This window comes from Delphinus delphis, chromosome 15 (assembly GCF_949987515.2).
Source record: "Delphinus delphis chromosome 15, mDelDel1.2, whole genome shotgun sequence".
Taxonomy (NCBI): Eukaryota; Metazoa; Chordata; class Mammalia; order Artiodactyla; family Delphinidae; genus Delphinus; species Delphinus delphis.
Genome location: NC_082697.1, coordinates 87,641,490 through 87,666,438, shown reverse-complemented (window position 1 = coordinate 87,666,438; position 24,949 = coordinate 87,641,490). Strand labels below are relative to the sequence as shown.

Below are 24,949 nucleotides of genomic sequence, written 5' to 3'. Positions count from 1 at the left end.
AGACCTGAAGCTGCTTTTTCCTTTTTCCTGCTTTTTTTTGGCCGGGTCTTTTTTTTTTTTTTTTTTTTTTTTTTGAGGTACGCGGGCCTCTCACTGTTGCGGCCTCTCCCGTTGCGGAGCACAGGCTCCGGACGCGCAGGCTCAGCGGCCATGGCTCACGGGCCCAGCCGCTCCGCGGCACGTGGGATCTTCCCGGACCGGGGCACGAACCCGTGTCCCCTGCATCGGCAGGCGGACTCTCAACCACTGCGCCACCAGGGAAGCCCTTGGCCGGGTCTTTAAAATGTATTCGGAGAAGGAGTTTCCTTCTCTGCTCCTGCCTATACATTTTGGCTCAAACGTAGAGAATTTCAAAGTTCTACTGTCATGTTAAGATATAAACTCAGGATCAACTCGGTCATTGTAAGTGTCCAGAGCTATGAAATGATCATAACTCCAGCCTGACTTTAAAGTTAAAGCCTTTTCCTTCCTCTGGTGAGGCTGAGGCGGGAGGCGGGCCGGGAAAGGACAGAGAAGTTTTGCTTTTTCCCTCTTACCCCACCATCCACCTGCCCCAAACCTGACCTTGGAACAGCCTCTAGCAACTGGAATTCCCAGCCCAGGCCACTGAGCCAGGTGCCTCATGGACATGGGATCACACAACACGTGGCCTTTCGTGCTGGCTTCTCTCACTGTGCTTAACGTGGTCGAGGTTCATCCGCACGGTAGCAGGTGTCAGCTCCGCGTTCCTGTTGAAGGCTGAGAGTCAGATATATGCCTCGTGTATTGTGTATCCATCCGCCCATCGCGGGCGGGTGGGGTGCTCCCGCCTTTCAGCTGCTGTGAATATGCTGCTGCGAAGGAGGGTGTCAAACCCGAGAGTCCTTGCCTCCCCTTCTTTCACCCGTACATCCAGATGGGGACTTGCCAGATCACTCACTAATCCTGTTGAATTTTTTCAGGAACCACCACACTGTCTCCACGGCGGCTGCACTACTTACATTCCCGCCGGCGGGCCTCAAGTGCCCTAATTCCTCCACATTCTTCCTCCCAAATGTCTGTCAGTTTCTGCTTGTTTTTTATAAGAACCATCCTAACAGGTGAGGTGGTGGCCAGACCTTCACAGCAGGCACAAGCAGCTGGGCCCTCCTCTGCCACACTCTGACGGCCACAGCGAGTTACAGGCCAGCTGGGGCTCCACTTTACTGGGAGAGGACCGGCCACGTGTGCAGAGCTGGGAAAAATGGGCTACTTTGGAAACAACTACACTGAACATGTTTTTTGGCTGTGGGATTTTGGCAGACATGCCGTAGAGAACCTCCCTTCTAGTTGTAACTTGCTAAGATTTTAAATGACAAATGGGCGTCAAATCTCATCAAGTGCTTTATCTGCAACTACTGAGATGATCACACCATTTTTCTCCTTTTTTAAAAATGTGGTTGGACTTCCCTGGTGGCGCAGTGGTTAAGAATCTGCCTGCCAATGCAGGGGACACGGGTTCAAGCCCTGGTCTTGGAAGATCCCACACGCCAGAGAGCAACTAAGCCCGTGCGCCACAGCTACTGAGCCTGTGCTCTAGAGCCCACGAGCCACAACTACTGAGCCCACGAGCCACAGCTACTGAGCCTGCGCTCTAGAGCCCACGAGCCACAACTACTGAAGCCTGCGTGCCTAGAGCCCATGCTCCACGACAAGAGAAGCCACCGCAGTAAGAAGCCCGTGCACCACAACGAAGAGTAGCCCCCGCTCGCCGCAACTAGAGAAGCCTGTGTGCAGCAACAAAGACCCAACTCAGCCAAAAATAAATAAATAAATTTATTTATGCTTTTAAAAATGTGGTAAATCACATTAATTTTTAATGTTAAAAAATTAACTTGCATTCCTGGAATAAACTCAGTCTGGTCTCAATGTATTATCCTTTCTAAAGTGCCTATCTCCAGATTTAATTTGTTAAGATTTTGTTTAGGATTTTTGCATCTGTGTTGAAAAAAGTTGATCTCTAATACTCCTTTCTGTAATTTCTCTCTCACTTTTTGGGATCAAGGCTGTGACACCAGCTCCACAAAATGAGTTGGGAGATGTTCTCTCTTCCTATTTTCAGATTGGAGTTATTTCCTTTTTTAAAAAAAAACTAAGTTGAATTTTATTAAAATTTAAAACTTCTGCTCTGCCAATTACTGTTAAGAAAATGAAAAGCCACCGAGTGAGAGAAAATAGTAAAACATATATCTGATAAGACATATCAAAATATATAAATCTTAAAACTCAACAATAAATACAATTAAAAATGGACAAAAGATCTGAACGTACATCTCACTAAATAAGATATAAAATGGAAAACAAGGATATGAAAAGATTCACATCATACGCCATAAGGAATTGCAAATAAAACAACAAGACGCCACTACAGACCCATTAGAATAGCTATCATTCAAAAAAAACTGACAATACCAATTGCTGGCAAGGATGTGACGCAATGGTCACTCTCATTCATTACTTTCTGGGAATGCAAAATGGTACAGGCACTTTAGAAGACAACTTGGCGGTTGGAGTTATTTCCTTATTAAGTGTTCTGAAGTGTTTGCTGCCATCTGTGATTATAGCCTTTATTGTGGGAAGCTTTGAAATGATAAATTCAACTTCTTTAATAGGTAGTAGACTATTCTGAGTTTCTATTTCTTCTAGTGAAGATTTTAGTAAATTATGTTTTCCTAGGATTTCCTCTATTTCATATATTTTTTTGGCATAAAGTATTATTACTTTAGTATCTTTTTAATGTTTAGAACCTTTCATGATAAACTTTTACCCTCATGTTGGTATTCGTGCTTTTGAACTTCTTTTTTCCTTGTCAGTCCTGACAGGTGGGTTATCGATTTTATTAGCCCTTAAAAAGAATAAACTCTTGGTTTTAATAATCTGTGTTGTATGTATGTTCATTTTACTGTTTCATTAATTTCTGTTCTAACCTTTATCATTTCCTTTCCTTTACTGTGTTCAGATTTGTCCGTATATTTTCCTGTTGGGGAAAAACAAATCAACATTTTTTTTTTTTTTTTTTTTTTTTACCCTAAACGGGCCCCTGGAAGCAATTACAAAAGTATTTGTGGAACTAAAGAAAAACATCTGACATCAGTTTCACTCTTGTCCCTTTGAAGGCACCCTGTTCTCTCTCTGGCAGTCTCCCACAAACTCCTGTTTTTCTTTGGTATTCCTAAGTTTCACAACATGTCAATACGTGTGCCTCACTGGTGCTGTGTAGTTCCTTCAATCTGAAGGTCTTTCACTTTTAACTCTGGCAAATGTCTCGGTTATCCCTTTGAATACCTTCTCTGCCCCATTTTGATTATCCCTTTTTCTAGGACGTGTACTAACCAGAAATTAGCATTATCTGCTTCTATCATCCACCTTTTACGCAGCTTCTTTTATGTAGCTTCTTGTTCCTGTTTCATGTTGCTCAGATAAAGACTTTTCTCTCCTTGGTCCCCCTGTTCTACTGCCCCTGCTTATTCTATTCAGTCTGGAAGAATGGGGACGGGACAAGAGGCCAGATACCCCCTAAGTACTCATGTAGCCACCACCACAGTCAGGACACTCAAGCACCATCATTATACAAGCTCCTTCTGCCACCCGTGTAGTCACACCCAGCCCCACCCCTAACAGCTGGGGACCACTCACGTGTCCCCCATCTCTGTAATTATCTCATGCATGTTATACACACGGAATCACACTATTGGTATCTGGTGTGATTGTATTCTTTTACTCAGCATAATCCCCTAGAGATGCATCCAAGTTCTTGCATGTATCGATAGTTCCTTCCTCTTTATTTCTGAGTAGAACCGAGTTAATTTCCATGTTTGAAGATTGTCTGTTACTGATTTTTAGTTTGATTCCATTTTTTGTCAGAGAAAATGCTCTCTGTGACTTCACTTCTTTTACATTTGCTGAGGTCTGTTTTATGGATAGTCTATCCTGGCATGTCCCTGGGCACCTGTGAATACCGGGCATCCTGCTCTGTTGGGTGGAGGGTCTGTAAATGTCCACCGATCCCTTTGGTTGATGGTGTTGTGTCCTTGTGGAATGTCTAGTAGTTCCAGCACTTGTGGAGTGGGCGCTGAGGTCCTCACCTGGAACTGGGGGTTGGTCTCTCTCCTTTCAGCTCTGCCAGTGTTTGCTTCGTGTATCTTGAAGGTTTGTTGTTTGGGTCATAAGCATTTGCGATTGCTATGTGTCCTCCTGGTGGATGGATCCTTTTATTCTTATACAATGCACCTCCTTTTCTGTAGAAATTTCCCTCGCTCTGAAGGGAAATTAGCTGATATTAGTCATTGTGCTTTTTATAAGTGAATGTTTACACGATGTCTTTTTCCTTTTTCTTTCAACCTACCCACATCATTACGTTTGAAGTGAGTTTTAGCATACGGTAAATGACATATAGTTGGGTCGTTGTTTTTTATTCCCTCTGCAAATCTTTGTCTTCTAACTGGTGTGTTTGGCCCCTTTACATTTTGAACTATCGATAGAGGCTAAGTTTGCCATTTTATTATTTGTGTTTGTTTCCTCGTGCCATATTATGGGATACTTGAATATCCTTTAGAATTCCACTTTGTAACGTATTGAGTATATCACTGTTTACTTTTCTTAGTGGCTGTTCTACACACTCCTGTGTACGTATGTAATTATCAGTTTACTGGTACCGATGTTTCACATCTAGTGCAGTGTAGAAACCTCTCTTTACCCTCACTTTTCAAATATAATTATTGTAAATATTTCCCCCACGTGCACAGAGCTCATCGGTATTATAATTTTTATATATAAATTGATTTATTTTTGGCTGCATTGGGTCTTTGTTGCTGCGTGCTGGCTTTTCCCTAGGTGCGGAGAGCAGGGTCTACTCTTTGTCGTGGTGCACGGGCTTCTCATGGCGGTGGCTTCTCTTGTTGCGGAGCACAGGCTCTAGGCGCCTGGGATTCAGTAGTTGTGGCACATGGGCTCTAGAGTGCAGGCTCAGTAGTTATGGTGCACAGGCTTAGTTGCTCTGCAGCATGTGGGATCTTCCCAGACCAGAGATCGAACCCTTGTCCCCTGCATTGGCAGGCAGACTCTTAACCACTGTGCCACCAGGGAAGTCCCAGTATTATAGTTTTTGCTTCAACAATCAGATATAAAAAATATATATAAAAAAATATGCCACTTCCTTCTGGCTGCTGTGATTTCAGATGAGAAATCTGTCATTCACACTGGTGTTCCTCTCTAGGGAACACATCATTTCTCTCTGGCTGTTTTTACATTTTTGTCTGTCTTTAGTCCTCACAGATTCAATGATGTTTCTTGGTGTGGACTCAGAAGGCTTACCCTGCATGGGGGTCCTTAGCTTCTCGTACCTATGGGTTTATGTCTTTCACCAAATTTGGGAAGTTTTCAGCCATTATTTCTTCAAACACTTTTTCAGCCCACATTCTCCCTCCTCCTGTTTTGAGACTCTGGTGATAAAAACGATTGTCCTGCAGATCTGAGGCTCTGTGCACTTTTTTGTTGTTGTTGTTGTTTTTGCGGTACGCGGGCCTCTCACTGTTGTGGCCTCTCCCGTTGCGGAGCACAGCCTCCGGACGCGCAGGCTCAGCGGCCACGGCTCACGGGCCCAGCCGCTCCACGGCATGTGGGATCCTCCCAGACCGGGGCACGAACCCGCGTCCCCTGCATCTGCAGGCGGACTCTCAACCACTGCGCCACCCGGGAAGCCCCATAAATATTTTTAAAAGCATTTTTATGACTGCTTTAAAATCCTTTTCAGATAATTCCAAGATTTATCTTGGTGTTCACGTCAGTTCACTTCTTTTCATGTTCAAATAATGGTTTTCCTTGGTTCTTGGTATGACCAGTGGTTTTTTACTGTATACTGGACATTTTGGTTATTGTGTTAGAAGAATCCTGATTTTATTTAAATCTTCTATTTCAGAGACTTCCCTGGCAGTCCAGTGGTTCAAACTTCGCCTTCCAATGCAAGGGGTGCAGGTTCTATCCCTGGCCAGGGATCTAGGATCCCGCATGCCTCGCGGCCAAAACACCAAAATATATTAAAAAAAAAAAAAAGAAGAAGCAATATTGTAACAAATTCAATAAAAACTTTAAAAAATGGTCCACATCAAACAAAAAATTAATCTTCTATTTCAGCAGAAAGTCATCCAATTTAGGTTTAGTGTATAAATTCCAGCCTACTTTTATGGCCTGTGGTTCCAATGATAGTTTTATTTCCCCATCCCTTGCAATGCCCTTCCTGTCTGCTCCATTCTCCCGGTGCTGCCCCGGCTGTCACTCCATCCCTGTGGGTGCTGCCTGCAGTGTCAGAAGGCATGTGGCCAGGCTGCCTGGTGGTTCAACAAAGACCTCAAGAAACAGCGGAACAGGGAAGCTTACGACTCACAGGTCCTGGAGGAGGTACAGGCAGAGTGCCCAGGAGTCGGGACCCGGGGCGCACACCTGTATTAGGTCCACAGGGCTGTGCTTTGGGGTTCCTGGGCTAAGGCTGGATAGGTCAGTTCAAACCAGAGGGAGCAGGGTTTTGGTGAGCTTCACAGGGGTTTAATCTATGGGGCCCACAGGGAGAGAGGTTATCACAAGGGTGTTGGGCGGGGGGGTCACATCAGGAACTTCGGTTTACTGGTGACTCTGCGGGCTGTCATCTAGGTCACGCACTCGCGGGAGGGCTCCTGTCAGTTCAAGGCCCCGCAGGCAGCGGGCCACACAGAACAGATGCTGAGGCAGTGATCGTGTACTCAGTGAGTGGCCTGTCGGCAGGTCTGGGTTGCAGCCCCCTCTAGCGCCTATTCCAGGAACCTGTAAACAAGAAAGAGAAACTCCAGGGACCCATCCCATGGCTGTTCCTCCAGTGCTGGAGTCCCCAGTCAGCCCGTCTCCTTTCCAGCTCAGAGCCTTTCCCCATTGTCTGCTGAACTAGCTGCAAGGTACTTAGTTGTACTTCGTGGGGAGCAGCTGGGAAAGTGAGTCTGGAGCACCTTCTGGGGCGGGAAGTCCACCACCCCCATTTAAGTGTTTACTCACTCATCTCAGCCAGAGCACGGCCTTCGCAACGGCCTCATGTGGCGACTGCCTGGCTCCCTGCTAACCTGTTCTGCAACAGCCAAAGCAGTTTTCTAAAAACACAAACCTTACGCGAAACTCTTCCACCTTAAATCCTCCCTTGCATCCCCCACTGGGACCCAGTGGAGCCACCCAGAGGACCCTGCTCCCCCTGGGCCCCTGGACTCTAGCCACAGGGCACTTTTCTTCATTTCCCGGAACAGTGTCAGGCCCCCTCCCCGTATTTGTTCCTGGGGCTGCCCAAACAAGTACCATAAATAAACCTGGCGGCTTTAACAACACAAATTTATCTCCCCACTGCTCTGGAATCCAGAAGTCCAGGATCACGGTGTCAGAGGCTGCTTCCCCCAGAGCCGTTGAGGGAGTGAGTCTGCTCCAGGCCGCTCTCCTAAGCTTGCAGATGGCCATCCGTGTTCATGATCGTTCTCCCTGTGTGCTTGTCTGTCTCCAGTTTCCCCTTTCTATAAGGACACAGTCATATGGATTACGGCCCATCCTTCTTAACTTGATGAGTCTAAATGGCCCTATTGCTAAGTAAGGTCATGTTTTGAGGTCCTGGGGGGGTCAGGACTCCACTACGTGAACTTTGGGGGGCACAACTGAGCAGTCCCACTCCCACCATAGGCCTTTGCCCATGCTGTCCTCTCCCTCTGCAACGCTTTCACCCCCCCTTCACCTAGTTAACTCTTAATTACCCACTATATTACGCTGGGGCTGTCACCTCCTCCAGGAAGCCTTCCAGTCTACGCCAAGTTCCTTGGCCTTCATCCCTCAGGACCACGGTAACTGCACGCTGATTAACGTGTCACCCACTAGACGAAGACCCGAGCCGGAGAGACCAGGTGCCCTCTCCACGTCACCGTATCCGACGGAACTGGTCCGACCCGGGCATGCAGGAGAGGTGAGGGTCACAGTAGCCACCTGAGGACACGAAAGGGCACGACCACCACGCCTGACTGTACACAAGTCCGCAGCGGCCATCATATCGGGCTCCAGACCTGCCCAGGACCCCCGGCCTGGCCCGCGTCCCCTGAGCCCTCCGACTCCCCGCCCCGGCCCCGCCCCCCGGCCGTGTCCTGTCAGTGTTCCGAGCTGCCAATAAAGTTACTCTCGGAGCCGACCGGAAAACGCGCCGTAATCCGCGCCGCGACCGTCGTAAAAGCGCCGGTCTCCCCCGGTGACTAGCAACGCGGGGGAGATGGCGGCGCTGGTGGCGACCGAGGCCGCGGCGTCCCCGGACCCGGCGGAAGCCGCCGAGACGGCCGAGGCGGCGGAGCTAAGCCGCGTACTGAGCCGCATGCTGCCCGGTCTGGAGGCCGACAGCAAGCTGGGCCGGCGGCGCGCGCTGGAGGCGCTGCAGCGCACCCTGGAGGCGGCGCGGCCCGAGGCGCCCGACGGCGACCCCGCCGCCGCAGCCGCCGCCTTTCAGGGCCCGTGGGCGCGCTTGCTGCTGCCGCGCCTGCTGCGCTGCCTGGCCGACCCGGCCGAGGGCTGCCGCGCGCTGGCCGTACACCTGCTGGACTTGGGCCTGCGGCGAGCCGCCCGGCCCCGTGACGCCCTCCCGCGCCTGCTGCCCGCTCTCGCCGCGCGCCTGGCCGGCCCCGAGCCCGCGCGCCGCCCACCGCCCGAGGTCTGCGAGGAGCTGCGCCTGGCGCTAGTGCAGCTGCTCCACCTGGCCGTACGCCTGAGCGGCGCTGCGCTCGCGCCCCACCTGGACGACGCGGTGCGCGTGCTGCGCTGCACGCTGCTTGACCCCTTCGCCGCCGTGCGCCGAGAGAGCTGCGAGTGCGCCGCAGACCTGGCGCGCGCTACGCCAGGTGCCCGCCCTTGTCTCCTCCCACGTCGCCCCCTCCCCAAGCCCGCCCTCGTCCGCACCCTGTTGCACCCGCAGCCCGGAGCGCAGTGCCGGCCCGCAGTGGATGCTCGCTGGTTGCCGAGTGAAGCATCTCCCCGTCTCAACGCCGTCCCCTCTGTCCCCCACCCCCCAGTTGTGCGCACGGGGTCTCTCCTCTGGCTCCCCGCACACTGGGCAGTAGTGGACCGAAGCCTGCCTCGATCTCAGGACACGAACGCTGAAAGAACTCGCCCCAAGTATCACAGAAATAGCGACCTTACAGAAGGGTCTCAAGCAGCGGCACAACTGCTAAACCAGAGGGTTCGCTTGGCTGTCACGAAGAGCCCTTGGTCGTGATTTCCTGTGAGGCCTTTAGGAAGTGGGGTGGCTTTGCCTGAGGCTGTGCTGATCCAGCTTCCTGCGGTCGTGCTGGGTGTCTGGCTGCAGACTCATCCAGAGGTGGGGACGCGCAGTGTCTCCCCACTCAGCGTACTCTGGAGTGCTTGTCGCAGCCATCTGCAGCTTCAGGTTCTCCCCTCCCAGCTCTTGTGTTCAGCTGAGATGGGTCCAGCCCCGGCCTTTTCCCTTTGGTCCTCCCAAGTCTCTGGGTCGGAGAGGTGTTGTTTGGGTCACACGCCCAACTCTGCACCTCTTCTGGTGCTGGGGTACAAAGCTGTGTGTGGCCAGCCCAAGGGAACTAGGCCAGGGTTGACGCTCACAGGCTCCCCTGGTGACTGATGGTCTCCCCGTCCCACAGACCACTTCCACATGCAGTCGGAGTCCTTGATCGGCCCCCTGATGCAGTCCATCTCCCACCAGCACTGGAAGGTGCGGGTGGCCGTCATCGAGGCCACGGGCACGGTGATCCAGTTTGGCAGCGGGAAGTCAGTGGACGACGTCCTTCCTCACTTTGCTCAGCGGCTCTTTGATGATGTCCCCCAGGTAACCAGAGTTTCTCCTCCAGGCAGTCCCTTTTCTCCACCAGAAGTGTGCCAGTGTGCTATTTGTCACTCCCTCACTTTTGTCTTTTTTTAAAGCCACTATATGTGACGTTAAGTGTCCTTCCATCATTCGCGGTCACAGGTGTTCCTATTTCACGTCTTTGAGAAGCTGGGGGAGACCTGAGTTGTCTTAATATATTTGTTAAGGACTGCTTCCTTTTAGGAAGAAACTCTAAACTGAGTATTTCCACGGTTTGCAGAAGCATCTGTAACATCCTCCTCCATCAAGGTGATTTAATCAAAAAGCCGCAGAGGTTGGCAAACGAGGCCTGGGAGGAGGATGGAGCCAGGGTTGGTGTGTTGGGGTAATTCCTTCCATTGGCTTTGGGGCCTGAGGAGAGACAGACAGACAAGACAGGCAGGCAGGTGGAGGTGAGAGAACCGGCTCTTTTGTTGGCAGAAGCCAGCTCAGAGGGCGTGTCATGGATTTGAGGCCGTGGGGAGCAGAGTGAAGGCTGTGAGGGCAGGCTCTCTCCCAAAGGGAGGATGGGGTGAAGGACTCCGGTCCCTTGGGGTGGGAGGAGCGGTGGTTGCCGGTGGGGGACTTGCAGGGTGGTCGGCCCGTGGCCCCTGTGGCCCCGACAGCAGGAGTGCCAGCCTCCTCGTGTCCTGTGCATCCATACATTAAAGATCATCTCATTCCTTCCCACGGAAGTCCTCCACGTCCGAGGCTTGGGGCTGCTGTAAGGTACGCAGGGCCCCCAGCTGGAGCTGGCCTCCCGCTCCAGGCCTGGGTCTGGCCCCAGGCCGCTCGCAGCAACCCACCCTGCCTCCAACCACACGTTCTTGATTTGTTTCTTTCTTCTTTTTTTTTTATTGGCGTATAGTTCATTTACAACGTTGTGTTAATTTGTTGTGCAGCAAAGTGATTCAGTTAGACATATATGTACGTTGTCTTTTAGACGCTTTTCCATTATGGTTTATGACAGGATGTTGAATAGAGTTCCCCGCGCTCTACAGTAGGACCTTGTTGTTTACCCATCCTGTATGTACTAGTTTGCATCTGCTACTCCCAAACTCCCCCTCCATCCCTCTCCCACCCTCCTCCCCCTTGGCAACCACAAGTGTGTTCTCTATGTCTGAGTCTATTTCTGTTTCATAGATAGGTTCATTTGTGTCATATTTTAGATTCCACATATAAGTGATATCACATGGTATTTGTCTTTCTCTGACTTACTTCACTTAGTATGACAATCTCTAGGTTCATCCGTGTTGCTGCAAGTGGCATTATTTCATTTTTTTACGGCTGAGTAATATTCCACTGTATATATATACCACATCTTCTTTATCCATTCATCTGTCGATGGACATTTAGGTTGTTTCCATGTCTTGGCTATAGTGAATAGTGCTGCTGTGAACATAGGGGTGCATGAATCTTTTCGAATTATGGCTTTCTCTGGTTATATGCCCAGGAGTGGGATTGCTGGATCATATGTTAGCTATAGCTTTAGTTTTTTGAGGACCCTCCATACTGTTCTCCATAGTGTCTGCACCAACTTACATTCCCACCAACACTGTAGGAGCGTTCCCTTTTCTCCACACTCTCCAGCATTGGTTATTTGTAGACTTTTTAATGATGGCCATTCTGACCTGTGTGAGGTGATACCTCACTGTAGTTTTGATTTGCATTTCTCAAATAATTACCAATGTTGAGCATCTTTTCATGTGCCTGTTGACCATCTGTATGTCTTCTTTAGAGAAATGTCTATTTAGGTCTTCTGCCCATTTTTCGATTGGGTTGTTTGGTTTTTTGTTGTTGAGCTGTATGAGCTGTTTGTATATTTTGGGAATTAATCCCTCGGTCACATCATTTGAAAATATTTTCTCCCAGTCCATAGGTCATCTTTTCGTTTTGTTTATGGTTTCCATGGCTGTACAAAAGATTGTGAGTTTGATTAGGTCCCATTTGTTTATTTTTGCTATTATTTCTGTTGCTTTGGAGACTGACCCTTTGTATGATTTATGTCAGAGAATGTTTTGCTTATGTTCTTTTCTAGGAGTTTTATGGTGTCATGTCTTATGTTTAAGTTTTTAAGCCATTTTGAGTTTATTTTTGTGTATGGTGAGAGAGTGTGTTCTAACTTCATTGATTTACATGCGCCTGTCCAACTGTCCCAACACCACTTGCTGAAGAGACCGTCTTTTCCCCATTGTGTATTCTTGCCTCCTTTGTCAGAGATTAATTGTCCATAGTTGTGTGGGTTTATTTCTGGGCTCTCTAGTCCGTTGATCCATATGTTTGTTTTTGTGCCAATACCATGCTGTTTTTTTTTTTTTAATAAATTTATTTTTGGCTGTGTTGGGTCTTCGTTGCTGCACATGGGCTTTCTCTAGTTGTGGCGAGCGAGGGCTGCTCTTTGTTGCAGTGCACGGACTTCTCGTTGCAGTGGCTTCTTGTGGCGCATGGGCTTAGTTGCTCTGCGGCATGTGGGATCTTCCCAGACCAGGGCTTGAACCCGTGTCCCCTGCATTGGCAGGCGGATTCTTTTTTTTTTTTCGGTACGCAGGCCTCTCACTGCGGTGGCCTCTCCCGTTACGGAGCACAGCCTCCGGACGCGCAGGCTCAGCGGCCATGGCTCACGGGCCCAGCCGCTCCACGGCATGTGGGATCTTCCCGGACCGGGGCACAAACCCGTGTTCCCTGCATCTGCAGGCGGACCCTCAACCACTGCGCCACCAGGGAAGCCCGGCAGGCGGATTCTTAACCACTGCACCAAGGAAGCCCCTACCATGCTCTTTTGATTACTGTAGCTTCATAGTATTGTCTGAAGTCTGGGAGGGTTATGCCTTCTGCTTTTTTCTTTTTCCTCAGGTTTGCCTTGGCAATTCTGGATCTTTTATGATTCCATGTAAATTTTAGGATTATTTGTTCTCACTCTATGAAAAATGTCATGGGTAATTTGATAGGCATCACATTGAATCTATAGATTTCTTTATGTTTTATAGCTTTCAGCACGTAAGTCTTTTACCTCCTTGGTTAGATTTATGCCTAAGTATTTTAATTTTTTGGTTGCAATTTTTAAAAGTTTTTTTTGTTTTAATTTCCTTATGATGTTTCATTGTTAGTGTAAAGAAATGCAACCAATTTCTGTATGTTAATCTTGTATCCTGCTACTTTGCTGAATTTGTTCATCAGTTCTAGTAGTTTTTGTGTGGAGTCTTCATGGTTTTCTAAATATAGTATCATGTCATCTGCATATAGTGAGAATTTTACCTCTTCTGTTCCAACTTGGATACCTTTTATTCTTTTTTCTTATCTGATTGCTGTGGCTAGGACTTCCAATATATGTTGAATAGAAGTGGTGAGAGTGGAGGAAGACTTTCAGCTTTTCACCGTTGAGTATTGTGTTGGCTGTGGGTTTGTCACAAGTAGCTTTTATTATGTTGAGATATGTTATTTCTATACCGACTTTGGTAAGAGTTTTTAGCATGAATGGATGTTGAATTTTATCAAATGCTTTTTCTGCATCTCTTGAGATGAGCATGTGGTTTTTGTCTTTTGTTGATGTGGTGTTTCACATTGATGGATTTGCGTATGTTGAACCAGCCTTGTGACCCTGGGATGAGTCCAACGTGGTCGTGGTGTATGATCTTTTTTATGTGTTCTTGGATTGGGTTTGGTAATATTTGGTTGAGAATTTTTGCATCTATATTCATGGAAGATATTGGCCTATAATTTTCTTTTTTGGTGGTGTCTTTGTCTGATTTTGGTATCAGGGTGATGGTGGCTTCATAGAATGTCTTTGGGAGTGTTACCTCCTTTTCAGTCTTTTGGAAGAGTTTGAGGAGGATAGGTGTACATTCTTTGTATGCTTGGTAGAATTCCTCAGTGAAGCCACCCAGTCCTAGATTTTTGTTTGCAGGGAGTTTTTGTTTTGTTTTTGTTTTTGTTTGTTTGTTTTTTGCCACACCATGCAGCTTGTGGGATCTTAGTTCCCCAAGAAGGGATTGAACCTGGGCCCTGGCAGTGAAAGCGCCAAGTCCTAACCACTGCACCGCCAGGGAATTCCTTGCAAGGAGCTTTTTCTTTTTTTTAATTAATTACTTTATTTATTTATTTATTTATGGCTGTGTTGGGTCTTCATTTCTGTGCGAGGGCTTTCTCTAGTTGTGGCAAGCGGGGGCCACTCTTCATCGCGGTGTGCAGACCTCTCACTATCACGGCCTCTCTTGTTGCGGAGCAGAGGCTCCAGACGCGCAAGCTCAGTAATTGTGGCTCATGGGCCCAGTTGCTCCGCGGCATGTGGGATCTTCCCAGACCAGGGCTCGAACCCATGTCGCCTGCATTGGCAGGCAGATTCTCAGCCACTGCACCACCAGGGAAGCCCAGGGAGCTTTTTTATTGCAGATTCTACTTAACTTCTAGTAATTGGTCTGTTTAAGTTTTCTATTTCTTCTTGTTTCAATTTTGGTGAGCTGTATGTTTCTAGACACTTGTCCATTTCTTCTAGGTTGTCAAATTTGTTGACATATAATTGTTCATAGTATTCTCTTATGGTCTTTTGTATTTCTGCAGTATCAGTTGTTATTTTTCCTTCTTCATTTCTTATTTTATTTATTTGGGACCTCTCTCTTTTCTTCTTGGTGAGCCTAGCCAGAGATTTGATGATTTCCTTTTATATTATGCTTGTGTTCTCTTCTTTTTGGGTTTTGTGAATCTGTTGTATGTTTTCGATTTGTGGTTACCCTGTTTTTCAAGTATGTTAACCCATAGTTATATCTACTTGCTTTAGACTGATAGTCATTAGGGGCTCAAACACATTCTAAAAGAAAAAAATCGACATTTTCTTACTCCTCACGCCCACGTTTTTGTTTTTTGTTTTTTTTTTGCCCATGTTTTATGATGTTGATGTCCTCTTTTACATCTTCATCTCGCCCACGTTTTATGATTTTGATGTCCTCTTTTATATCTTCATAGTTATCCTTTCGTCATTCATTGTGGCTATTGTTGCTGTCACAAAAATTTTTTACATTTTTTTTTAACCTGTATACTGGCTTATTTAAGTGATTTACTTTCCAATTGTGATTTTTCTCTTTCCTATAGCTTCTCGCTTCTTTTCTATCTAGAGAAGACTTTTCAATATTTCTTTTAGGATGGGTTTAGTATTGCTGTGTTCTTCTAGTTTTTGCTTGTCTGAGAAATTCTTTTTCTCTCCTTCTATTCTAAATGGTAATCTTGCTGGATAGAGTATCCTGGGTTGCAGATTTTTCCCTTTCAGGACTTTGAATATATCTTGCCACTCCTTTCTGGCCTGCAGCATTTCTGTAGAGTAATCAGCTGATCGTCTTATGGGGGCTCCCTTATAATTAACTCTTTATTTTGATTTGTTTCATTTTTTAAAACACCTTTATCAAGCCATAATTTATATACCATACAATTCCCTCACTTAAAGCGTTCAATGTTTTTGATATATTACATCATTAATTTTAAATTTTTTCGTAAAATGTTTATAACAAAATTTGCCATTTTAGCCATTTTTAAGTGCACAGTTCAGTGACATTAAGGACATTCACAGTGCTGTGCAACCATCACCACCATCCAAAACTTTTTTTATCATCGCGAACAGAAACTGTGACCATTAAGCAATTACTCCCCGTCCCCCCCACCCCCTGATGACCTCTAATCTTTCTGTCTCTCTGGATCTGACAATTTAGCTGTTTCATGTAAGTGGAATCAGGATGGGGTCTGTTGTGGCAGGCCTCTCTCACTCAGCATTGTGTTGGTGAGGTCCACCCACCTGTGGCAGGTGTCAGTGCTTTGCTCCTTTTAAGGCTAAGTAGCATCCACCGTGTGGACAGACCACACTGTGTTCCTCCATTCATCCGTCCTCGGACTCTTGGGTTGTTGCCACCTTTTAGCTGTTGTGCATAGGGATGCTGAGGATGATGGTGTGCAGGGATCCGTTTGAGTCCTGCTTCACTTCTTTCGGGTAAACACTCAGGAGTGGAATTGCTGTGTCCGTCCTACAGTAACACGTGTGCAGCTTGTTGAAGTCACCAAACTGTGTTCCACGTGGCTGCACTGCTTTGCATTCCTACCAGCAATGTACAAGGGATCCAGTTCCTCTGCATCCGTGAGCTGGTATCTCCCTGTGGTTTTGACTTGCATTTTCCTGAGGATTAGTGATTAGTGATGCTGAGCACCTTTCTCTGTGCTGGTCACAGTTACTTTATACAATGAAACATTGAACTTGCACGAGTCAGGACAGTTTTGCTAGAGTGTGTGCAGACAGCCAGAATGGCTCCAGGTGCCTGTTCTATTACACAGGAAGATTAGAGGCTCTGATCACTTACCCAGGAAGTGATGAGAGGCCCGTCCCTCTCTACTTTCTCAGCAGGGGACCCAGAGGGATGGCCTCGCTTTTCCCTCGGGAGCCTGGTCACTTGAGGTCTGCAGGATATGTCCAAGGAGGTGGGAAGGGGTGGTGTCCCGGTGCAGCAGGGCTGTCACAGCTTCCTCCAGGCCCAGAAAGGCCCCGGTCCCCTGAGTGCACCATCCAGGTGAGAGCACCCAGCTCAGGTTAAGTCACTGCCCATAAGCAGGCACGTGCCCTCGGTTGCCCCAGGCTCGCCCTGACCGTCGGGCGCTCCCTCTGCACATTGCTCGTCTCTGATTGTGGGTGTTTCATCTAGAAGACGGAGTTCTGTGTGCTTTGTGTAGTTGGGATAAAGCACTGACCCTGCTGTTGAGGCTCCAAGGATGTGACCGTATAGGTGTTTGCCCAGGAGCCTGCCTGGGAACAGCCCCACCTGCCCCGCTGCTGGCGCCCCACAGGCGATCAGCTCAGGCCCTGGGTGCTTGTGCGCACCTGCCCTGGGCCAGAACCCTGGTGGAAGGGAGAGGGAGCAGGTCTGGTTGGCCCCCAGCCCCTCACTGGCGCTCAGGAATGACAGGGGGGGCCCCGGGGAGGGGGGTAGATGGAAGGGGAGGGGAGGGGCGGATGAAAGAATGAAACTTACCTCCCAGGTGAGTTCCAGTGACGTAGAGGAGAACCCGAAGCCGGGGCAGCGCGGCTGCTCCTCGTCCAGTGCTGGCTACTTTGGGAGCCCGCGGGGTGCGATGTAACCCGAGCCCCCGTGGGTGGGATCCTGCCCGACTAAACTGGAACGGGCATCGGAATCCTTGGGTCCAATCAGAACATGATAAAAACAGAGGCCTGTTGCTGCTCCCCGGGTCACATGCGACATGAAGCTCACCTCTTCCCTGCAGTGGGTGAGGTGGGTAGAGGCACGCACGTCACCTTCTTGGACATAGGCGGCCAGTGCCCAGCCCAGCCAGGAGGTTCCCACACAGGAGGCCGCAAACGTGCCACAGGGCTGCAGGACCTGCCGTGGCCAGTGGAGGGTCCGGCCTGAGCCCGGAGGACAGGGGTTGAAGCAGCGAGACCTAGGGTGCTAACATCTCGTTCCAGGCCCGAGATGGGGATGCAGAGCTGCCAGAGCACCGGAGCGGGCTCGGGGGCCTCTGCGTGCCCGCACGGGGGCCTGGGCTGCCGCGGGCCCCACGCGCGTGCAGGCCGCTCACCCTCCTCTGCCTGCAGGTGCGCCAGGCGGTGGCGCGCGTGGTCGGGGGCTGGCTGCTGCACCTGCGGGACCGCTACTCGTTCTTGCACAGGCTCATCCCGCTTCTCCTGAGCAGCCTCGACGACGAGATCCCCGAGATCGCGTAAGTGGCAACGTGGTGGACAGGCCGAGGTTCTAGGTGCCAGGGCAACACGTCCCGCCCCAGAGCCGCCGTGCCGCGCGCCTCCCTCCTGCTCGCCTCACCAGGCGCTGGCTTTCCTAAGCTGTTGTTTACGGCGGTGGTGGTTTCCTTTGGTCCAGAGGCTTGCGGGAGCCACCGTGTCCCCGCATCCTGCGTGCTTGGAGGCCATGGGACTTTGACAGTACAGTTTTGCATCTTTAGCACTTTGCTTGGGTTAGTGATGGAGGCGTGGCAGACTCACTGGTGGGCTCCCTTGGGCAGAGACCCGGCCGCTCCGCCGAGGGCGCCCCCTGACCCGGGTCTGTGTTGTGCGGCAGGTGCGAGGCAGCCGGCCTCTGGGAGCAGGTCGGGCTGCGCTGGCAGATGGAGAACGAGGAGGACCTCAAGGACAAGCTGGACTTCGCTGGCCCACCCCCCGCACACCACCCCTCGCCAGGTGAGCGCGGCCAGCCCAGGCCAGCGGTGCAGCAGGGCGAGTCCCGGAGGTAGAGCCGGACGGCGGGAAGGGCCTCCCTCGCGGTCCTGGGCGGGCCTCCCTGGGTACGTGAGGGCGCGGCCAGCCGAGGAGCGTGAGCCTGATGGGGAAACGTTGGAAATGGGTGGTGCTTTGTCATCTCACAAAGCTGTTCTGTGAGCTTCACCTGGAGAAGCAAACACACAGGTAGCCGGTGAGATGCGGTCCTCGTGTTCCGGGTGATGCTACCCTCAGAACAGAGCCTCCCGTTGCTGGACCTCCCGTCCTGCCCCTCGTCGTGGTTCTCTGCCAGACCGTGAGCGCCCGCGTGTGCGTGTGTGTGCGCGGGCATGCCATGTGTTCCCTTAGCTCTTGAGTCAGATCCGGGCTGCATTTCCAAGGAAGCCCCCTGCCCGCCGGGCTGCGGCCCCCCTCTTTGCCCCTCAACCCCACACGTGTCTAGTTTCTTCTGCTCTGGAAACACTTTCTGTCTAGGAACGAAGTCCCTTCCACTGAACTTGATCGGACGCCTGTATCACTGCAGTCTGTCTGCAGGTGCCTTCTTACAGTGGAGTGATGGTGGAGTGCCGCTGGCAGGGACAAAGCCTAGTATACATGCACCAGGTCAGACAGGCAGCACCATGGGAGGGACCGGGACCTGGGCCCGCAGGCCCCTCCAGCCCTGGTCAGGTGAAGTCAGGCTCGGACGGCCACCCTGGAGGGGACGCCTTGCACGAAGGGCAGCATGAAGACAACTGCTCATGCCTCGTGTGCACCCGCTGCTGTTCACTGTGAGACCCAGAAGGCGGCTCCTCCCCCATACCTGGGAGGCCCGTGGTTTTTTTTTTTTCGTCCACATGTTTATTCATGCAGCTTCACCTCCCATGCCGCACAACTGCTGTGAGGGGAAATCACGCATGTTTTGGAAAAGGTACAAAAATTAGTTGCCAGCAGGGTTTTTTCTGATTTAGTAAAGTTTGAGAATGCACCGTCTTTTAAATTATCATGTCTGCTGTATCAAGTACAGGAAAGGAGGCTTCAGAGCCATCTTCAGAGTGAGGCGCGCATCTCTGGAAATGCCTCTCAGGCCGTGTGCCCGCCTGTCAGTGGACCACTCCCCAGACGGTCCTAACCTGTCCCCTCATCCCACAAACTTTCCACAAGGGACATGTCATCAGGAAGAAAAGGGCATTTATTGTTTTCCTTTTTGTTTTTTACAAAATTGTAACAAGCTCACTTAAACCGCCAGCAGAATCTGAAACATTTAGAACTAATTCTCTCATATACCATAAAAAGAGAAAAGTAACAGGAACAAAAATTCAAAGTGAGGCCTCATGGTACAAGCTGTTCTTTTTACTAAAACACGCTTTAAACTTTGACATGTCACGGTCTCATTTCTAGCTCTAGAGTTGTTTTGAGTCTTTAAGGTCAAAATCTTGTAATCAAAATCCTCGAAGGCTTTTTTATAGAAATTGAGAAACTTATCCTGAAATTCACAAGGAAACGTAAAGGACCTAGCACAGCCAAAACTTTGAAGACAAAGGCCCAGGTTGAAAGATGAGTACGTCTGGTTTTAAGACATAAAACGCAGTAATCAAGATGGTGAGGTTATGAACATAAAAACAGACTGACATGGACTTCCGTGGTGGCGCAGTGGTTAAGAATCTGCCTGCCAATGCAGGGCGCACGGGTTCGATCCCTGGTCCAGGAAGATCCCACATGCCACGGAGCAGCTAAGCCCGTGTGCCACAACTACTGAGCCTGCGCTCTGGAGCCCGCGAGCCACAGCTACTGAACCCGTGTGCCACAACTACTGAATCCCACGCGCCTAGAGCCCGTGCTCCACAACAAGAGAAGCCACTGCAATGAGAAGCCCGTGCACCGCAATGAAGAGTAGCCCCCACTCACCACAACTAGAGAAAGCCTGTGCGCAGCAACGAAGACCCAATACAGCCAAAAATAAATTAAAAAAATAAAAAATCAGACCGATAGACCAGTGGAACAGAGCAGAGTCCAGAAACAGACACAGGCGTGTGGACTCTGAATTTTGGCAAGTTGCAAAGACAAGGGGAGAAAAGACGTCTCAGCAATGGTGCTGGAATCACTGGATGTGCAAAAAAAGTGGGCTTGGATCCAACCATCCTGATAAATGAAAATTAACCCCAAATGCCATGTGGATCTAAGGGTACGACCTAAATACACTCCACAAAAGAATGACTGATAAATTGCTTTTCATCAAAATGAAAACTTCTGCTCTTTGGAAGACATTAAGAGAGTGAAACGACAGGGCACAGACTGAGACGTTTGCAAATTGTTTACGTAAGGTTTTGTGTCCAGAGCACAGAGGGAACTCTCAAACTCAATATCAAGAACACAATCCAGTGTTTTAGGGGCAAAAAAAGTTTGAAAAGACACGTCACTGAGGACACACAGATGTCAAACAAGCCCATGAGTCAGTGCTCCAGGGCATTGCTCGTGAGGAGAATGCACATCAAAGCCACAGGAGATGCCCCTCCCTGCCTGGAGGCTTGACCTAGGACTGCCCGTGCCAGGTGTGGTGCAGATGTGGAGGAGCTTCAGGCCTCGTGCACGGCTGGGGAGGGCAGACAGCAGTGCAGCAGCGTTGGAAAACCGCTCGGCCATTTCTTAATCAGTATAGTGCCCACCTTCCATGTGCTTAGCCGTGGCGCTCCAGGGCGCCCACCCGAGAGAAGTCTCGTCGGCGACAGCCCACGGCAGAACCGCTCAGACGTCCATCGGCAGGTAGACAGACAGACTGTGGTCTGTCCGTGTGCTGGAACGCTGCTCAGCAGTGAGCAGGGGCCGGCGCCCCCCCACCACTTGCTGGGCCTCGGAGCGGAGGAAGCCAGGCAGAGAGGAGCGTGTGCTGCGCAGCTGCACTCACAGAAAATCGGGAAATTGCGGCTCCCCATAGCGACAGGAAGCCAACCGGGGCTGCCCGGGGGCAGGGGAGGGCATTGTCGGGAGCACAGGGACCTTCTGGGTGGCAGGTGCGCGTTACCTTGATGGCCGTGATGGTTCACAGTGGTATCCATCTGTCAGAACTTCAGGGTTGTGCCCTTCGAGCATGCAGTTTACTGTGAGTCACACCTCAGGATCGCTGTAAAGACTTCAAGTAAATTATGACACTTTGTGGCGTCATTTCTGTCTTCAGAGTTGGTTTGAGTTTTTTAAGACCTCAAAATAAAACCCGTAGGTGTGCCGTAAGTGTGGAATGTGTAGTAAGGGACTTCGTACATGAATCGTTGAGATCTTGTTTGTAAATTTCACGGGTTCCCATCCATCTTTATGACCCACAGGGAGCCGCCCGGGGCTGGGCTGCCGGGAGCTGGTCTTCAGAAACCTCTCCAAGATCCTTCCCGCCATCTGTCACGACATCACCGACTGGGTGGTGGCGACCAGGGTGAAGTCGGCACAGCTGCTGGCGGTACTGCTGCTGCACGCGGAAGGCCACATCACGCAGCACCTGGAGCCCGTCCTGCGCACCCTGCTCCACGCCTGTGCCGACGAGGAGAAGGCCGTGGTCCACAGTGTGAGTGGCATTCCGCTGTCCTCAGGGGCTGCATGCACCCTTCCTAGTTCTGCAGTGTGTGAACTTGGACACGTATCAGCAGTCACGCAGTCGCCCCTGTGTGAAGGTGTAGATGTTTCCGTGGCCCCCGGGCTCTCCCCAGCCTTCTGCATCCAGCCTGCGTGCCCATAAAAAAGGCGTTTAATGGTTCTCTTTAAATTAAGCATGTGCAGGTGAGCGGCCCTGTGTCTGAAGGTAAACACATCCTCCACCCGCAGGCCACTGCAGTGGTCACTGCTCGGACAGACGTGCAGAGCCGCCCCCATGAGTCCAGCTCAGGCAGCCGGGCCTCAGAGAGGACGCTCTGACAGCCGTGCCCACGCCAAATGGCATGAACTCCTTCCCGGGCACTTCTGAGCTCATGAGGGGACTCACCAGCTTTCGTGGGTGTTTGAGCACGTTAGGAAGAGACGGGCCTGCAGGGCTGCTTCTGGCAGGTGAAAGCGGGCACGGCAGACACAGAGCAGCGAGGGGCCGAGAGGGGCGGCAGCCTCAGGCCTCCTCCATCTGCCCTCAGTGCGCGAGATCTGCAGAGCTGATCGGGACCTTCGTCAGCCCGGAGGTGTTTCTGAAGTTGATCTTGTCGATGCTGAGGAAGTCTCCCTCCCCCTCCGGCCTCCTGGTCTTTGCCTCCGTCATCCGAGGCTGCCCGAGGGAGGCCCTCCGGCCGCACGTGAAGGTCATCGCCATGGAGCTGGCCCACGCTCACATCTGCCAGGGGTCTGAAAATGTAAGCATGCGCGGGAGAGGGTGGGGCTGGGGGGATCGTAGAGTCCATCCATCTCCATGGTGACTCGGTCCCCTGTGGGACCATCCACACATAGCAGTTGTCAGTCCCACAGGCCTCTCGGGGACATCTGACCGGCGTGGTAGCTGGGATGCAGCCCTGATGTCCTCCTGTTTGGACCCACATGTCTCCTGGCCCGTTCTTCTCCACCCACCATGGCGGCCGTTTAAAGTAAAATGAAACAAAGTGCAAAAGCAGTTCCTCTGTCACGCTGGCCGCATGTCGAGCGCCCAGTAGCCCGTGTGGCCAGCACTGGGCGGTGTCAGATAGAGCGCGTCCATCGTCGAGGGCAGTTCGCTCTATGGGTGGCGCTGCTGTGGGTGGTCTCAGCTGGAGACCCCCACCCCCACCCCACCCACCCCCAGAGAACCTGTGAGTCCACGCCCCATCTCTTGGTCCATGTCGCACGCGGTGTCTCCATGGTGAGCTTATTCTTACCCCGGTCACTTGGCTTCTAACAGGGCTTCCAACAGGCCACCTGATCTGGCAACCGTTATTGGGAGCTCTGCTTGGTGGTTACAGATTTGTTTTGTCTTAAATTGAGCAGTAAATCCATTACATCTGAAGCTGAAACAATGTAGGTAGTTAGGCTTAGTCATTTGGAATAATTTACAATTGTTTGCTGTTGAAGGAAAAATAACTACCTTGTTTTCATGTGGCTGTGATGGGCTCAAACCCTGAGTCTTGGCATTGGCCAGTCACCCTCCCATCTCTCTGTAGAGCAACGAGGGTTTGCCTCGCCAGGCGTCTGACCCATGCACTGCAGGCCCCCTGGGCCATGGGAAGCTGGCCCCGCACAGCTGACACTTGACAGTGGCTGCCATGGCCACACAGCTGGACCACAGGGGTGCCCAGCTACCGCTCAGCTGCCGGGAGATGCACTTCTACGCCTGCATCTGGCCTTAACTCTGACATACGTTCACAGTCGTGTGGGAACCATCTTAATAAGCCTATAAGGCAGCTTCTGAAACACAGATGGGGGGGATGGAACAGAGGTCTTGGAGGGGGGACGTTCGTGGGCTTTTTCACCTGCTCCTGGTGTTTTCAACCATATTTCAACTTTTCCCAAAACCCATTTTTAAGATAAACCATGATTATCTAAAAATGTGGAAAAAAGTTCCACATTTTTACTCAACTGGTTCCAACAAGGATTTTCATTCCAGAAGCATTTCTGTTCTAGAAGGTGCAGCTTGAAAGTTTGTGTAGGTGTTTCAGTACACGTGTTGCAAGCTGTACAGCAAAGGAAACGTCTTTTCACACCTGAGTGTTGTTACAGGAAACCTTGGTCCCTCGATCCATCTAGTTCAGAGCGCACACTTGGTTCCTCTTCCTCCAGTCCTTCCAGGAAAGATTTACTCGGTCCTGCAAACAGAGGGGCCCCTTCCTGACAGTTCCATCCACACACGTGTCTCTAGACACGTTCCGGCCTTTGGCCAAGGGACCAGCCGTTGTGAACCCCAGTCGTGCGACCCACTCCCATCCTCGCACGCCTGTGGCCAGGATGCACGGCCTCCGCACAGGGAGGGGTCGTCCTAGTGTCTCCTACAGTCGTTCTCCAGGGACTGTGAGGACAGGCCTCAAATGCTTCCAGACCAAACTAAATGTAAAGCCCCGGCTTGAGCCAACAGGGCCCCAGAGACGCTCTGCTCGTCTGCCTGGGCCTGGGCTCAGCTGACAGGACCTGAGCCTCTGCTTTGAAATCTGGCTGTTTATCGACGGGACTGAGATGCAGAAACGGTTGATAAAACAGAAGTAACTCGTTTCCTCCTGTTTACTCAGGAATCGGGTGTGGGGTCTGGGATGGGAGTGCCTGGCGCCTTCTCCGGTGAAGTTGTGGCATCTCCCTCTGTGTCAGTTCCCGCTGTGTCTTGTTTTCTTTCTCTCTCTGTGTATGTGTGTGTGTGTGTGTGTGTGTGTGTGTGTAGGTAGGTGTTGAAAATCCTCTGGTTAAATGTCGTGAAATCCGTGAACATTAGGCTCCGTTTCCTCAGAGGTGGTGCCGTGTTCACAGCAGGAGGGCAGTGCTTGTGAAGGACACAGACCTTTGGTTAGTTCCAGCATCTGGAGGTGTCGTGAGATGGCTCAGCCAATGCTGAGAGCAACTCCCTGTTCTTTTTTTTTTTGTAATTTAAAAAATTTATTTATTGTTATCTGCGTCGCATCTTCATTGCTGTGCACAGGCAGCGAGTAGGGGCTACTCTTCGTTGCGGTATGCGGGCTTCTCATTGTGGTGGCTTCTCTTGTTGCGGAGCACGGGTTCTAGGTGCGTGGGCTTCAGTAGTTGTGGCGCGTGGGCTTCAGTAGTTGTGGCACACAGGCTCAGTAGTTGTGGCTCACGGGCTCTAGAGCGCAGGCTCAGTAGTTGTGGCGCACAGGGTTAGTTGTTCCTTAGCATGTGGGATCTTCCCGGACCAGGGCTCGAACCCGTGTACCCTGCACTGGCAGGTGGATTCTTAACCACTGCACCACCAGGGAAGTCCCAATCCCTGTTTATTTTAA

At 50.6% G+C, this 24,949-nt stretch overlaps 1 protein-coding gene and 1 long non-coding RNA gene across 5 annotated transcripts in view; one reads left to right on the top strand and one right to left on the bottom strand.

Moving 5' to 3' along the window:
• Nucleotides 1–5,988: 5,988 nt before the first annotated feature.
• LOC132438402 (uncharacterized) lies at nt 5,989–8,856 on the bottom strand. Of its 3 annotated transcripts, XR_009522188.1 has the most exons (5): nt 8,789–8,856; nt 7,773–7,998; nt 7,330–7,538; nt 7,039–7,108; nt 5,989–6,813 (listed from the first exon to the last, which is right to left on the bottom strand). It is a non-coding gene; the product is annotated as an uncharacterized lncRNA (long non-coding RNA). The 3 variants fall into 3 exon arrangements; XR_009522186.1 differs by lacking the exon at nt 7,039–7,108; XR_009522187.1 differs by lacking the exon at nt 7,039–7,108 and having other exon boundaries at nt 7,799–7,998.
• The window catches only part of DNAAF5 (dynein axonemal assembly factor 5), a 36,180-nt gene continuing 19,459 nt past the window's right edge, over nt 8,229–24,949 (top strand). Inside the window, exons 1-6 of one of the 2 annotated variants that reach the window (XM_060032600.1) lie at nt 8,229–8,894; nt 9,669–9,853; nt 17,454–17,578; nt 17,935–18,053; nt 21,392–21,624; nt 22,181–22,393. In XM_060032600.1, coding sequence (XP_059888583.1) covers nt 8,276–8,894; nt 9,669–9,853; nt 17,454–17,578; nt 17,935–18,053; nt 21,392–21,624; nt 22,181–22,393 — 1,494 coding nt within the window. In that variant the 5' untranslated portion in view covers nt 8,229–8,275. The remainder of the gene's footprint in view (nt 8,895–9,668; nt 9,854–17,453; nt 17,579–17,934; nt 18,054–21,391; nt 21,625–22,180; nt 22,394–24,949) is intronic. The other variant, XM_060032599.1, reaches the window with a different exon arrangement.